Below are 13,734 nucleotides of genomic sequence, written 5' to 3' on the forward strand. Positions count from 1 at the left end.
TTACCAAAATCAATTTTCTCAAAACAGAATTTGCGTAAAAATCCCTTTTTTCCTTAATTTTTCTTTAGTTTTTCACGGCGCTTTTGAAAACTATTGGGAAATATTTACATTTGACCCCCCCCCCCCCTAAAATACCAACTAAAATCACTTTTCTATCAGAAAAGTTACTGTTGAAGAAAATCCAAGCATTTTTACTGTCCTAAAAGGTGATGGCAGACACAAAAATTAAATCACAAGTATAAATATAGTTTAGTTATATTTGTATTTTGTACAATATAATAGTTAGAAGAATGTAGCTTGATATTCATGAGTGTTTTAACAGTGAACAAACCCAACATTTACATGTGTATTTACTCCGTTTTTAATTTAAAAAATGTAATTTTTTAACAATTAAAATATTAAAATATATTGTATGCAAATTATTGTGAGAAAATTAAAAAACAATTAAAAAATTAAAATATATTGTTTGCAAATTATTGTGTTTATTGTTTTAACGGCCGCTATCGGGCATTCGCACGGTGCGGCGATACCGATAACGTACATAATAATATTTCAATAATTACAATTTATATAACATATTATATTATAACATTATTCCACCTTAAAAAATTACAATTCTACAAGTACATACTTATTCATAATTTTTTTTTTTATAAATTATTTCATATTCATTTACTATTCTAAAACAAAATGCATTGATACACAATACACATAATAAATAAATAATTTTTTTGTCACGCCTGCACCGAAAGTTTGGTTTTCGACCACGGTTGAAGCGTTCGAAAGCGTCCTTTTTCCGTCCAGCGGGCGGTAAAGTGGAAATCCCCAAAGTGCCGGGCGGAAAAGAGGAAATCCCCAAAAGTGCCGGCCGCCGGGCGCGTATCCCCTGCACAACCAGAAACTAAAATGTATACCTACCACGGTCCTTACAAAACATAAACTTTTGGTTACATCTTAAATGTATAGTATAGCCTCCTTGCATGACGCATAAACATTTAAACATATTTAATTTGCACTGTTCCTAGATAAGTGCGTCGAACGATGCGTTAGTAAGTTTATTTCACGCAATTCGTATAATAATCTTATCAGTTACAATAATAAAATATACAAAGTGAAAATTGTAATTTTGAAAAAAAATAAAATGTCTTCCATGAAATTGTTTTTGTAGAATAGTCTATAATTGTTGCATAGATCCCTGCATAACCTTTTCCATGAGCGCAGGGGCGTGACAAAAAAAAGTATGTGTGGCTCGCGCGGGAAGGCCGATTCAGTCTTGGGCGAAATGCGGCACACGACGCCCGCGACTGAAATGGCTCACTTCCCGCCCTTGCCACACAATATACTATTCATTCACTCCGAATGTATTTCCTCATTCAACAATTCAACATACTAGATTTCAATTTATTTATATGCACCATTTTCACACTAGGCACCTCCTATCATCACTAAATACCAACATCGGTAAACGAAAAAAAAGTACCCGTTAGTAAAATCATAAAAAAAAAACGGTGGGTAAGCGATCTGCTGTACAGTAGGTTACAAGTGGGTCATTGTATTGGATGGTGTTAAATTTGAATATAATGATATAATATCATTGTATAAGAAAAACGATTCTGAGCGAAAAGGTCAGTCAGCCTATGATAATATTACCAAGTATATTTGATGATATTATTTTGAATAAAGTAATTTATACATAACCTATTTACGTGGAACCTTGTTTTAAATTTTCAATCCTTATCTATAAAATTTGAACATTTTATAAATTTTCAACTACAAAATAGTTATTAAATTTTGTCAAAATTTGAACTTTAAATGCTTATAAAAAAAATTGTGCCTATGCATTTTATTTTTCAACTGCTATTGTAACAATATATTGCTTTGCATTAATTTTTCACGCTTTTTTACTAATAAAAAACACACATCATTATAAAATCAATACATTCATCGCTTCGCTCAGAATCTAAAATGTGTTAAAAATAATAATTTTATATATTCGAAGTTTAATAATTAAAACTAAAAAAAAAAACGGGGGGTTCGGCACTCGTCAAGAATAAAGATACGGTTTTAATACTATGGAAATCCAACGGTAATGAATAATGATGTAATGAAAACTATACAACGTCGTAAAACCAAATCAATTAATAATATCATTGATGTTGTATACGAATGGTTTTCCAAATTATTGTGTACTTATGTATTAGGTTTTTTTTATGCACTCTATATAGCGATCATCTAGAAGTATTGCTCTTTTCTATTAATGGTAACTTCTGTAAAACGGCCCCTCTAAATAGCAGTCATTATTTCCGGTCCCTTTGGTGACCGTCACATGGAAGTTTTACTGTATAGTAATAGTTTTATTTTTTTATTTGTCACAGTACCATAATCTCAATTTAGGAGCAGCCAAGCCCGTTTCCACCCAGTCCTCTCCCAATATGAAAGATACATTATTTTACATTTAAATATACAATATTAAGATGTTGTTATAGGGCGGACGAACAATGAACTCCTTAAGACCTCATTGTATTTTGTAAAATAATTATTATAAATCATAATAGTAAATATATATAAAAATATGAAATATTAAAAATTCAGTCCTCATGAGTTTAATAACCCAATCTCCAGGGACGTAACCAGGATTTTATTTCGGGGAGAGTTAATTTAAAAAAAAAAACCAATAATAATAAATAATTTAACCATTCTTATTAATTAAACAAAAATTAAATTCGTAATGAGTAATGACATACAGAATATGCTAAAGTATGTATATATTGTTAAAAAAATATATTTTAAAATAGTATATTGTGTGGCAAGGGCGGGAAGTGAGCTACTTCAGTCGCGGGCGAGAGTCGCATTTCGCCCAAGACTGAAATTGCCTTCCCGCACGAGCCACACATACTATTTTTTGTCACGCCTCTGCATTCATCGATCACGGTAATGGTGATGCAGGGGTCTATGCAACAACTAGACCATAGTTCTACGACAACAATATTTCACGAAAGAAACGATTTGGTTTTATTTATTTTAGCGTCACGCATGGAGGTTATAGTATGAATATAAGACGTACCTAACCAAAAGTGTATGTCTTGTTAGGACCGTGGTATAGATTTCAGTGTCCGGTTTTGCAGGGGTTACGTGCGTGATATGTGCGCCCAGCACTTTTGGGGATTTCCACTTTACCGCCCGGCACTTCTTGGGTTTTCCACTTTACTGCCTGCTGGACGGAAAAAGGATGCTTTCCAACGCTTCAATCGCTATCGAAAACCAAACTTTCGGTGCAGGCGTGACAAAAAAATATTTATATATGTGAAATATGTAAATATAAAGTAATAATTATTGTATTATAATAAGTATAAATATCGTATAAATAACCCCCCCCCCCTGGCTACGTCCCTGTCAATCTCTACTTTAATATATTCATAATGTGTATACATGAATATTGGATGTACTCATAGGTATGTTTTCAGATTTGTGTGATGTATTGTTAAATAGACATAAATATTACACATTATTCAATAACCTTATAATATCAAATCTGGAATTATTTATAATTTTAATAATTTTAGTTTTCTTTAAATGCTAGCAAATCTTAAGCTAAAACGTAAAAATTATCGTCATTCATCACTATCTGAACCTCTGTTGCTTTCTTGATCACTATTATCAGTGATTGAAGAGTCTGAATTGACCTCGCTGGCCCCGTGTTCTGAGCTTTTCTTACTTCTCATTTCAACATCACTATTACCACTATCTGATCTAGCTTCACTAGACACACGTTTTACTTTACGCTCCTCTTCGCTGTCACCACTTTGAGATGATTCTTTGGCCTTGGTAATATCTTCTTCGTCAGATTTATCGCTTTCGTCACTTCCAGAACTAACCTTATGACTATTGGATTTCTTAACACTGGTGTCACTATCAGAATTTACTTCACTAGCAGCCCGTAGACGTTTGTTATTTTTTTCTTTGTCACTATCAACTGTTTCACTGTTAGCACGTTTAGCGTTAGATTCAGCTAAACGTTCTTCATCGTCATCAGAAACATCACTATCTGAAACTAGATTGTTCTTTTTAGAGTCACCTGTAAATAAAAAAAAAAAATGAATTATATAATTATTTATTAAAATTTCATAAATATTAAAGCAATTTACTGTTAGGTATATAAAAATTATTTTGTTTAATTATAATAAATAGTAATAATAGTAGTTATATAGATAATTGATAAAATATACTATTTGTATATTATTTTTATCGAGTAAGTTAAAAGAGAGAAAAGATTGTCAGCTTCAGGGGAGGTTAAATCCAGATATATTTTTATTTAACTTATTTGAAATCTAGAAATTTAGTGTGATATTTAGTATATTTATAGTGATATTGGGGTAGCCATATATCCTGGTTTTGAATATAGCGTCCGGTTGACTCGTTAACATGTTATCAGAACAGCAAATTGCCTAGGTCAAACTTTAATAATTTATACAACCATTTTCTCATTTTGTCTTTTACTAAATACTTCTAGTAGAATAACAATATTATTTTGATAAATAATAATGAATATTTTATTGACTGATGAAATCTATTTTATAATTATATTTTGGCTTAGTGACAATTATTACTGAATATTTTCGTTGTTTTCCAATTCCCTCTTTAGAATTATTCTAATCAGTTATCGTTAGTTAATAATTTGGTTGGTTACTCGTTTTGATTTGTAACATTGAGTTAGTTTTTGCCTTACAAACTTATGTAAAAGTAAAAATGCTGACCATTGTGAGTGGTATTCTAGTTATGGAAAAATGGTGTATTAAAACTGGTTGATCATGGAGGAATGGTTAGAATTTTTCATAAAATTATATACAAAATGTTTGCCTTGGTTTAAGTAAAATTAATATGGCAACCCATAGTGAGATTAATCAGCCAATATGGTAGGTGACTTCAATTATCACAACACTAATTAGAATTGTATAGTCTTAAAAACTAATCTGAGTAAAGTCGATTCTATCAAAATAAATTGGTAGATATTTTTTTTTTAAAATAGAGCCCAGCTTATCCTTGTTGTTTTACAATTTTCCTGAAACTTCTGATAAATGACATTTTTTATGTGTGAGTATTATTTAATTTTAAATCTATTTATGAGAATAGCGGTGCTGTATGTTACTTTAAGGGGCCTTGCTATGGCATTGATTTAAGGAGAATCATTTAGGCAATTTCTAATCTCGTTGTCGCCACCCGAGATTTATGTGTAAGTCGTAAATGATTATTAGTGTGTATGGCGTCCATGCAGGTCAATTGTAGCGGTGCAGAGGGCACTTGCACGCACATGTCAGTATGAAATATTATGATCATGAAAAAATGTTTATTTTTCACTCAAACATACAATTCTAATTCCAACAATACGTCGCAACGATTACCTCAATTTGCATTCTGACAAAATATTCATTTTTTCCGCAACATATATGAGGGATTGATTGAGGCATATTTTTAAAATTGTATTTAGTTAATTAAATATTGAAGTTGGAAATTCAGAATTTTTTACAATTTTTATTGCAATTTAAATTACAAAAATTAAAAACGTGGGTCAATCGTTCCCTTGTATATATTACGGACAATACAAATATTTTTTTCAGAATGAAAATTGTGATAATTGTTGACACGTATCGTTGGAATTAGAAACAGTAGTTTTTGACAAAAAAACATAGTAGTGAGACCCCTTAAGTTTTAAACCTATATAAAAAATGAAACATAGTCATGTTAAAATATGCTGCATGCATTACCAGTGTTCGAATATCAAAGTGTAAATAGATTTAAGATTCATTACCTTTTCTAGACTCATTATCATCATCGTCATCACTATCTGCTTTATTTTTAGTTGCTATTTCCTTTGCACTTTCTTTTGCAGCTGGAAAAATATTAAAAATAGATCTAGTAAAAAATATGTAAAAATATGCAAAAATAATCAATAAATATCATTATTGCAACTAAAAGTTGCATATTCTAATGGAATACCATTGCACTTTAGTAAGAGTTGGTAATGATAAAAAAAAAAAAATTGTAAATGTTCAAAATTTTTTTTCTGGGTACCGTAATATTAAAATTAAAAATAAATACAAATTTGTTCTCACAATTTGCGAAATATTCCAAAATATGCTAAATGGGTTAAATATTCTCTAACCCATAAAATATTCTCAAATATGCAAAAAATCTTTTTTCTATGCATTCTGAATCGAAAAAATTGTCCACATTTTTTACTCTCATAAAACTGCATAGACCCAGTAACAATATGTAAAAACATATAAATTTAGTGATTACTAACCATTAGGACAATTACAAAAAACCCTGATTCAAGCAGATGAATCTTATATGTATATAAAACAACTATATTATTATTGACTTTTTATTTAAATGTTTTATCATATATTAATCATTTGAAAGTACATGTACACTTTCAATACTTCTTCTCTGATATTTGTCGGGGTGGTGAAAATAAAACGTTTGAAGTGTAAAATGTACACTTCCTTCCTATTTTAAACAGTTAACTTATTGTTAAACAAATAGACTTTAAATGTGCAAAACCTAAAGGAATATTAAATATTCAATAAAGATGGAGAGAACACACTGAGTAAGCTGATTGACTCAGTAAAAAATAAAAATTTGATTATCTGTTTCCGTTATCAATAAGACAACAGAAGTGAACAAAATTCTTATTTATCCTCTATGTAAGTTTAAATTTATAATATATACATAAGGGAACTTAATTCATCCAATATTAATTTTTTTTTGTTTTATGGTAAATTATTCTATTTATTGCTGTTTATTTAAATAAAATTGTGCAATATGAAGTGTAAATTAATACTCAGTAACCTATACAATTATTTTCTCCAAAGCACTTAATTTTAAATCATTCAACAATTACCTTGCATTGCTTTTTTAGCTGCTTCTTCAGCTTTAGCTTCTTCTTCTTCATCATACGGTTGTAACTGTTTTTCTCTAAATTTGTGAACGCTGAATTCTTGTTCATTGATTGGAACATGACGAACAATTAATCTGGTATTAGTACTACTACTTTGTGTACCAATTTTTTGTCGTCTCTTACTTAAACGAACTCTAAAATGATTGTTTATTGTTTAGTCATGATTTAAAAAATATATTTATCTAAAATAGTCTAAACCAAACCTTGTTTCCAATTCATTATAAAATACTCCATCTGCCTGTACAATAAAAAAATAATTTTCCTCGTATCCTTTACTACTCTTGCTTTTAACATTCCAGTTGTATTCTCTGGCCATTTTGTACTCATATTCATAATCGTCATCATATGGACGTGCTTCAACAGCATCTTCACGCCGTTTAACTATAGTTTCTTCAGATGGTAAAAAGTAAGCTACAAACTGTTCACCACTTTCATCCATTACACCTCTGAAAATTTTTCATAAGCTTTAGTTTATAATTTTTACAATTTTACTATTACATATAATTACTTTTTATTTTGATGGCTTAAAATTATAATAGTATTAATTACCTAATCATAGCTTGAGACATTTCTTCTATCTGAGCTGGAATAGGCCGACCCATTGGAGCTGGATCAGAATCAAAGATAACTTGAGCACATGGAAATCTCCAATTCTAATTAAAAATAAGTAAGTTACATTATTTAAACAATTCAACAATTCTGTTACAACTATCAAAATGTTCAATGTTACTTTGAAATCTGGAAAAACATTTAATGTCTCAACAGCATGGACATTTGGCTTGCTGTAATGTTTTTCAACTGGTTTTTTATTGTCTTCAAATGTCTTTTCAATTGCTTTCATCTGACTGTCTCTATCCATGTAAAGAGTTTCCTCCTGAAACAATTTAGTATTTTCATTTAGTAAAAAAGAGTTAGAAGAAGTTTTATTTTCAAAATTATACCTTAAAGTTCTTTTTGATACTGAACCCAACTTTAGCCTCAACTTTTTCAATTGTTTGTGGTTGAAACCTAGTTTGTTCTGTAGAAATGTATTCTGTACGCCGTAACCATGATACACTTCTGGCATGATGTCTTGACCTGGAAATTTAAATATTATTTTTTATGAAAAATATTTATGAAATAGATTCTAGATAGTAGATTTAGAGTTTAAACCAAATTGACAAATATCTTCAGTATTTATAAATCAATATTATAAATACAAAAACCCAATAGTTAAAAATAACAAATAGGTGATTTAGGACCGTTCTTACAATGTCCGGCTAAGTGTCGGTTAACGTTAACCAGACATTGTAAGAATGGCCCTTTAATATGATTTATAATTTTTAAGATAAATTTAATTAAAATTCAAGTAAATTAAATGTTACTATTAAATTTCAATCTTTATTAACATCAAATTGTTTTACTAATAATTTTAACATTAGGTTACCTAGACATTATTTATATACTACTATTATGTACAAAACAAATCATTGATTTTGTTTTTAGTAAGATAATTTATATTATAAATAAAAAGTAAATTATACCTTTTAGAATCTTGTGGAGCTAAAACATCTTCTTCCAAAAGTTTTTCATCAGCATTATCCATTTGTAAATTATAGTCTATTGTATACTTATCTTTATTAACCAAGTCAATGTTGAGCCCTAAATCATGATCTGCGAGTATTTCAAACTTATATGATCTCTCTAAAGACGTAGGATTATATTGTATATATCTATAAAATAAATTATCTTAAATAAATTTAAATAAAAGTTTTAGGTATGTGTAAAAAACGGAGTATCCCACCTTGTTGCATCGAAAGGATACGATAGGAATTTCAAATCAAAGGGTATGTCTGGAAGCATATTGCAATATTTCACTTTACATACTAAATCGGACCTAAAAATTATGAATAATGATTACAAACACAAAAATAAAACAAATATATAACGGAGTAAACCGTGTTATTAACAACATACCTTTTTTCTACGGCTCTTACTGGCCTTTTTTCTTGAGCTGTATTGTTTTGAATGGTTGGGGCCATTATTGAAACATATAATATAGCAATCACCAATAGAAACTACCCCTGTAAATCATTCGGTAAAATTTACAAATACCAATATAAAATCATAAACATCGAGTGAGCAACTTACGAATATCGACGATCCATAGAAAAGTAAGTAAACTAGATCAGCAACCGGTGCCTATGATCTACGATTGGTAGACGGTAGTTCGCGGAGATAACCCATAGATATCTTTAATATCTTTATTATCTATGAGAAAACCACGGATTACAATATAATCACAGTTAATATTTAAAATATTATTATATATTATTATGGTAGTGTGCCGACGTCCCCAAGGTGGTGGTGTATCAACCACGAATTAAGATTATACGTATATCTTAACTCGTGGTATCAACACAACGCGGTATCAGCATCGTCGTAGTAACCGCGGTATCGGTGTGCCAACCGTCGTCAACAACTGTGCGTCCCCTCTCCCGTGATGACACAGTGTACACATGCCGTTCACCACCACGACGTCACCTCCAACCACAGACTAAGATATTAAATTTTCACGCTTTTTTACCAACAAATAAAAATTTATTGATATTTATAGAAAAAAAAACTAAAAAAATTGAAAACTGACAATGGCAGTAAACAGATCAAAAAGAGTCAAAATATTTTCAAAATTTTATGGTGTATAGAAAATGCTAATATATAAACATTCAGTGAAATTTTCAAGTATCTAGAGTCATTCGTTTTTTAATTACAATAAAATAAGAAAATTGTTACATGAGAAATCGAGTGAATATCAAATGTTGTAAAAATATAAATTTCAGACGCTCATAAAAATTTAATTTAAGTTTCTTCTAGACATTTTTTTTTTTGATAAAGGTAGACAAACTTATTAGTAATCTTATATTACATTTTCAAATCTTAGATTTAAAAAGAAAAATTTTTATGAATTCTCAACTTAAAATAATTTGCTAATTTTCGTGATTTTTCCGTATTTTGTCAAAATTTGAACTTTAAATGCTAATAAATAAAAATGTGACTAAGGATTTTTAATTTTTTTCATCTGACTTTGAAACAATAACCTAGGAGCCTTCTATTAAATTTTCAAGCTTTTTTACTCAACAGATAAAATTTTATTGATATTTATAGAAAAAAAAAACTAAAAAAATTGAAAACTGACAATGGCCGTAAACAGCTCAAAAAGAGTCAAAATATTTTGTAAATTTTATGGTGCATAGAAAATGCTAATATTCAGTCAAAATTTCATGTCCCTATGGTCATTTGTTTTAGAGTTACACCAAAAACCAAAATCGATTTTCTCGAAAACAAATTTTGCGTAATAATTCCCGTTTTTCCTTAATTTTAGATTCTGAGCGAAGCGATGAATATATTGATTTTACAATGATGTGTGTTTTTTTTAAAATTTTAGATTCTGAGTGAAACGATGAATGTATTGATTTTACAATGATGTGTGTTTTTTTTTTTATTTTTTTTTTTATTTTTTTTTTTATTATATTTTTTTATTATATTTATATAAAATATTCGTTTTAGGGAAATATCTATATTTTGATATGGGAAATGTATGTGAGCGCTCAATTTGTAAAGTAAATTCTGAGAAATTCGAATATATAGAGTGATCATCTTAACTTGTAAAACACTCTAAACCGGTAAATCTGGGAGTTTTTCTTTTTAAAAAATGTGATGAAAAGATAAACAATTATAATATTATTATTAAAACTATTTTCAAGTATTTTTTTTTTAGATTCTGAGTGAAACGATGAATGTATTGATTTTACAATGATGTGTGTTTTTTTTTTGTTTTTTTTTTATTTTTTTTTTATTTTTTTTTTTATTTTTTTTTTTATTTTTTTTTTTTATTTTTGTGTCTGTGTACACGATAAGTAGTCGAAATAATGCTTCGATTTTCGACTTCAGTATCTTGTTCGATGGGAAAGTGAATATCGTTGGTGCATTGGGGAGGTCAAAATTTTAATTTCCCAGTAGTTTTCAAAAGCGATGTGAAAAACAAAAGAAAAATTAAGGAAAAACGGGAATTTTTACGCAAAATCGATTTTTAACAAAATCGATTTTGGTTATTGGTGTAACTCTAAAACAAATGACCGTAGATGCATGAAATTTTCACTGGTTGTTTATATTTGCATTTTCTATACACAATACAATTTTGAAAATAATTTGACTTTTTTTGAACTGTTTACGGACATTGTCAGTTTTCAGTTTTTTTAAATTTTTTTTCTATAAATATCAATAAAATTTTATTTGTTGGGTAAAAAAGCTTGAAAATTTAATAGAAGGCTCCTAGGTTATTGTTTCAAAGGCAGATGAAAAAAATTAAAAATCCTTAGTCACAGTTTTTTTTTATACACGTTTAAAGTTCAAATCTTGAAAAAATACGGAAAAATCACCAAAATTTGCAAATTATTTTGAGTTAGAAATTCATAAAAAATTTTCTTTTTAAATCTAAGATTTTAAAATGTAATATAAGATTACTCATAAGTTTGTCTACCTTTATCAAAAAAAAAATGTCTAGAAGAAACTTAAATTAAATTTTTATGAGCGTCTGAAATTTATATTTATACAACATTTGATATTTACTCGATTTCTCATGTAAGTATGTAACAATTTTCTTATTTTATTGTAATTAAAAAACGAATGACTGTAGATATTTGAAAATTTCACTGAATGTTTATATTAGCATTTTCTATACACCATAAAATGTTGAAAATATTTTGACTCTTTTTGAGCTGTTTACGGACATTGTCAGTTTTCAATTTTTTTAGTTTTTTTTTCTATAAATATCAATAAATTTTTATTTGTTGGGTAAAAAAGCGTGAAAATTTGATATAAGGCTCCTGATATATCGTTCTAATAGCAGTTGAAAAATATTAAAAATACATAGGCACAATTTTTTTTTATAAGCATTTAAAGTTCAAATTTTGACAACATTTATCAAATTTATAATTTATTAATTATTTTGTGGTTAAAAATGTATAAAATGTTTAACTTTTATGGCTAAAGATTGAAAATTTAAAACAAGGCTCCGAGTAAATAGGTTATATATAAATTACTTTATTCACAATAATATCATCAAATATACTTGGTAAAATCATAGGCTGACTGACCGTTTTCGCTCAGAATCGTTTTTATTATACAATGATATTATATCATTGAATTCAAATTTAACACCATCCATTACAGTGACCCACTTGTAACCTACTGTACAGCAGAGCGACATCCACTTATCCACCTTTTTTTTTTTTTATTTTTGTGTCTGTCATCACCTTTTAGGACAGTAAAAGTGCTTGGATTTTCTTCAATAGTAACTTTTCTGATAGGAAAGTGAATCTAGTTGGTACTTTGGGGGGTCAAAAGTAAAAATTTCTCAGTAGTGTTCACAAGCGATGTGAAAAACCAAAGAAAAATTAAGGAAAAACGGGAATATTTACGCAAAATCTGTTTTCGAGAAAATCGATTTTGGTTTTTGATGTAACTCTAAAACAAATGACCGTAGGGACATGAAATTTTGACTGAATGTTTATATTAGCATTTTCTATACACCATAAAATTTACAAAATATTTTGACTCTTTTTGAGCTGTTTACGGCCATTGTCAGTTTTCAATTTTTTTAGTTTTTTTTTCTATAAATATCAATAAAATTTTATCTGTTGATTAAAAAAGCTTGAAAATTTAATAGAAGGCTCCTAGGTTATTGTTTCAAAGGCAGATGAAAACATTTAAAAATCCTTAGTCTTAGTTTTTATTTATGAGCATTTAAAGTTCAAATTTTGACAAAATACGGAAAAATCACGAAAATTAGCAAATTATTTTGAGTTGAGAATTCATAAAAATTTTTCTTTTTAAATCTAAGATTTGAAAATGTAATATAAGATTACTCATAAGTTTGTCTACCTTTATCAAACAAAAAAATGTCTACAAGAAACTTAAATTAAATTTTTATGAGCGTCTGAAATTTATATTTTATGAAAACTTTGTATAGACTATAGGGTGATTATTTTTTAAATGTACATGTTGCAGTATGAACTACATATAAATATTATGTTATATTATACTTACTGACTTATTAATTAATCAGAAAGACGGTTTATCAGCCTCAAATATTTTATAATATATTTATATTGTTATTATTAATACAATAGCCGGTTAAGTTGAATTATTATTATTTACTATAATAAACTAAAGTTGAAAATTGAACCATATTTACTGCCCCAAAAAGCGACGACAGACCCACAAAAAAAATACAAAAAAAAACACATATTTACTATAGAATACTTATTATAAAATTAATAATATAATTTACAACAACAACAACTGACATTTTTAAATAAATAAATTGGATTTTTTTCCCTAAAGTGTAATTATATGACCAACTATATGTTCAAAACTAAAAATAATAACTCAATACTTTAATTATACTTTTTTTTATATATTTATTAATTTTTTTTTCGGTGGCTTTTTTTTTCTACATTCGTTTTTAACAAAATGTTCATAAATAAAGAATTATAACTAAACAATTAAAAAATGGATTCATTTTTTGTTTTTGAGTGGGTATGTGGGTGGGGGCGTCTCCCGTCAATTTGTTACGAAAGCCATTTATTATGCCGGAAAGGGTATACCAGCTACCTGGTTTTTGGGACACCGTCAAAGAATAGAGAAAAGCAGCAGCAGCTGACGACCGACGACGGGGAAACCATGGCTAAATATTTGAGAGGGGAAAGTGATGATAAAATAAATAATAATATCAT

General features: G+C 28.3%; 1 protein-coding gene across 1 annotated transcript; it reads right to left on the reverse strand.

Annotated features, from left to right (window-relative positions):
* Window positions 1–237: 237 nt before the first annotated feature.
* Window positions 238–9,321, reverse strand: LOC132941121 (RNA polymerase II-associated factor 1 homolog). Its single transcript, XM_061009029.1, has 11 exons — window positions 9,089–9,321; window positions 8,915–9,021; window positions 8,742–8,834; window positions 8,482–8,670; window positions 7,900–8,035; window positions 7,689–7,832; window positions 7,508–7,611; window positions 7,162–7,404; window positions 6,902–7,092; window positions 5,807–5,887; window positions 238–4,075 (listed from the first exon to the last, which is right to left on the reverse strand). The coding sequence occupies exons 2-11, from the start codon at window positions 8,977–8,979 to the stop codon at window positions 3,612–3,614; spliced, it is 1,710 nt and encodes a 569-aa protein (XP_060865012.1). The 5' UTR covers window positions 8,980–9,021; window positions 9,089–9,321; the 3' UTR covers window positions 238–3,611.
* Between the last annotated feature and the right edge of the window lie 4,413 nt (window positions 9,322–13,734).

Source organism: Metopolophium dirhodum, chromosome 3, assembly GCF_019925205.1.
Source record: "Metopolophium dirhodum isolate CAU chromosome 3, ASM1992520v1, whole genome shotgun sequence".
NCBI classification, from domain to species: domain Eukaryota; kingdom Metazoa; phylum Arthropoda; class Insecta; order Hemiptera; family Aphididae; genus Metopolophium; species Metopolophium dirhodum.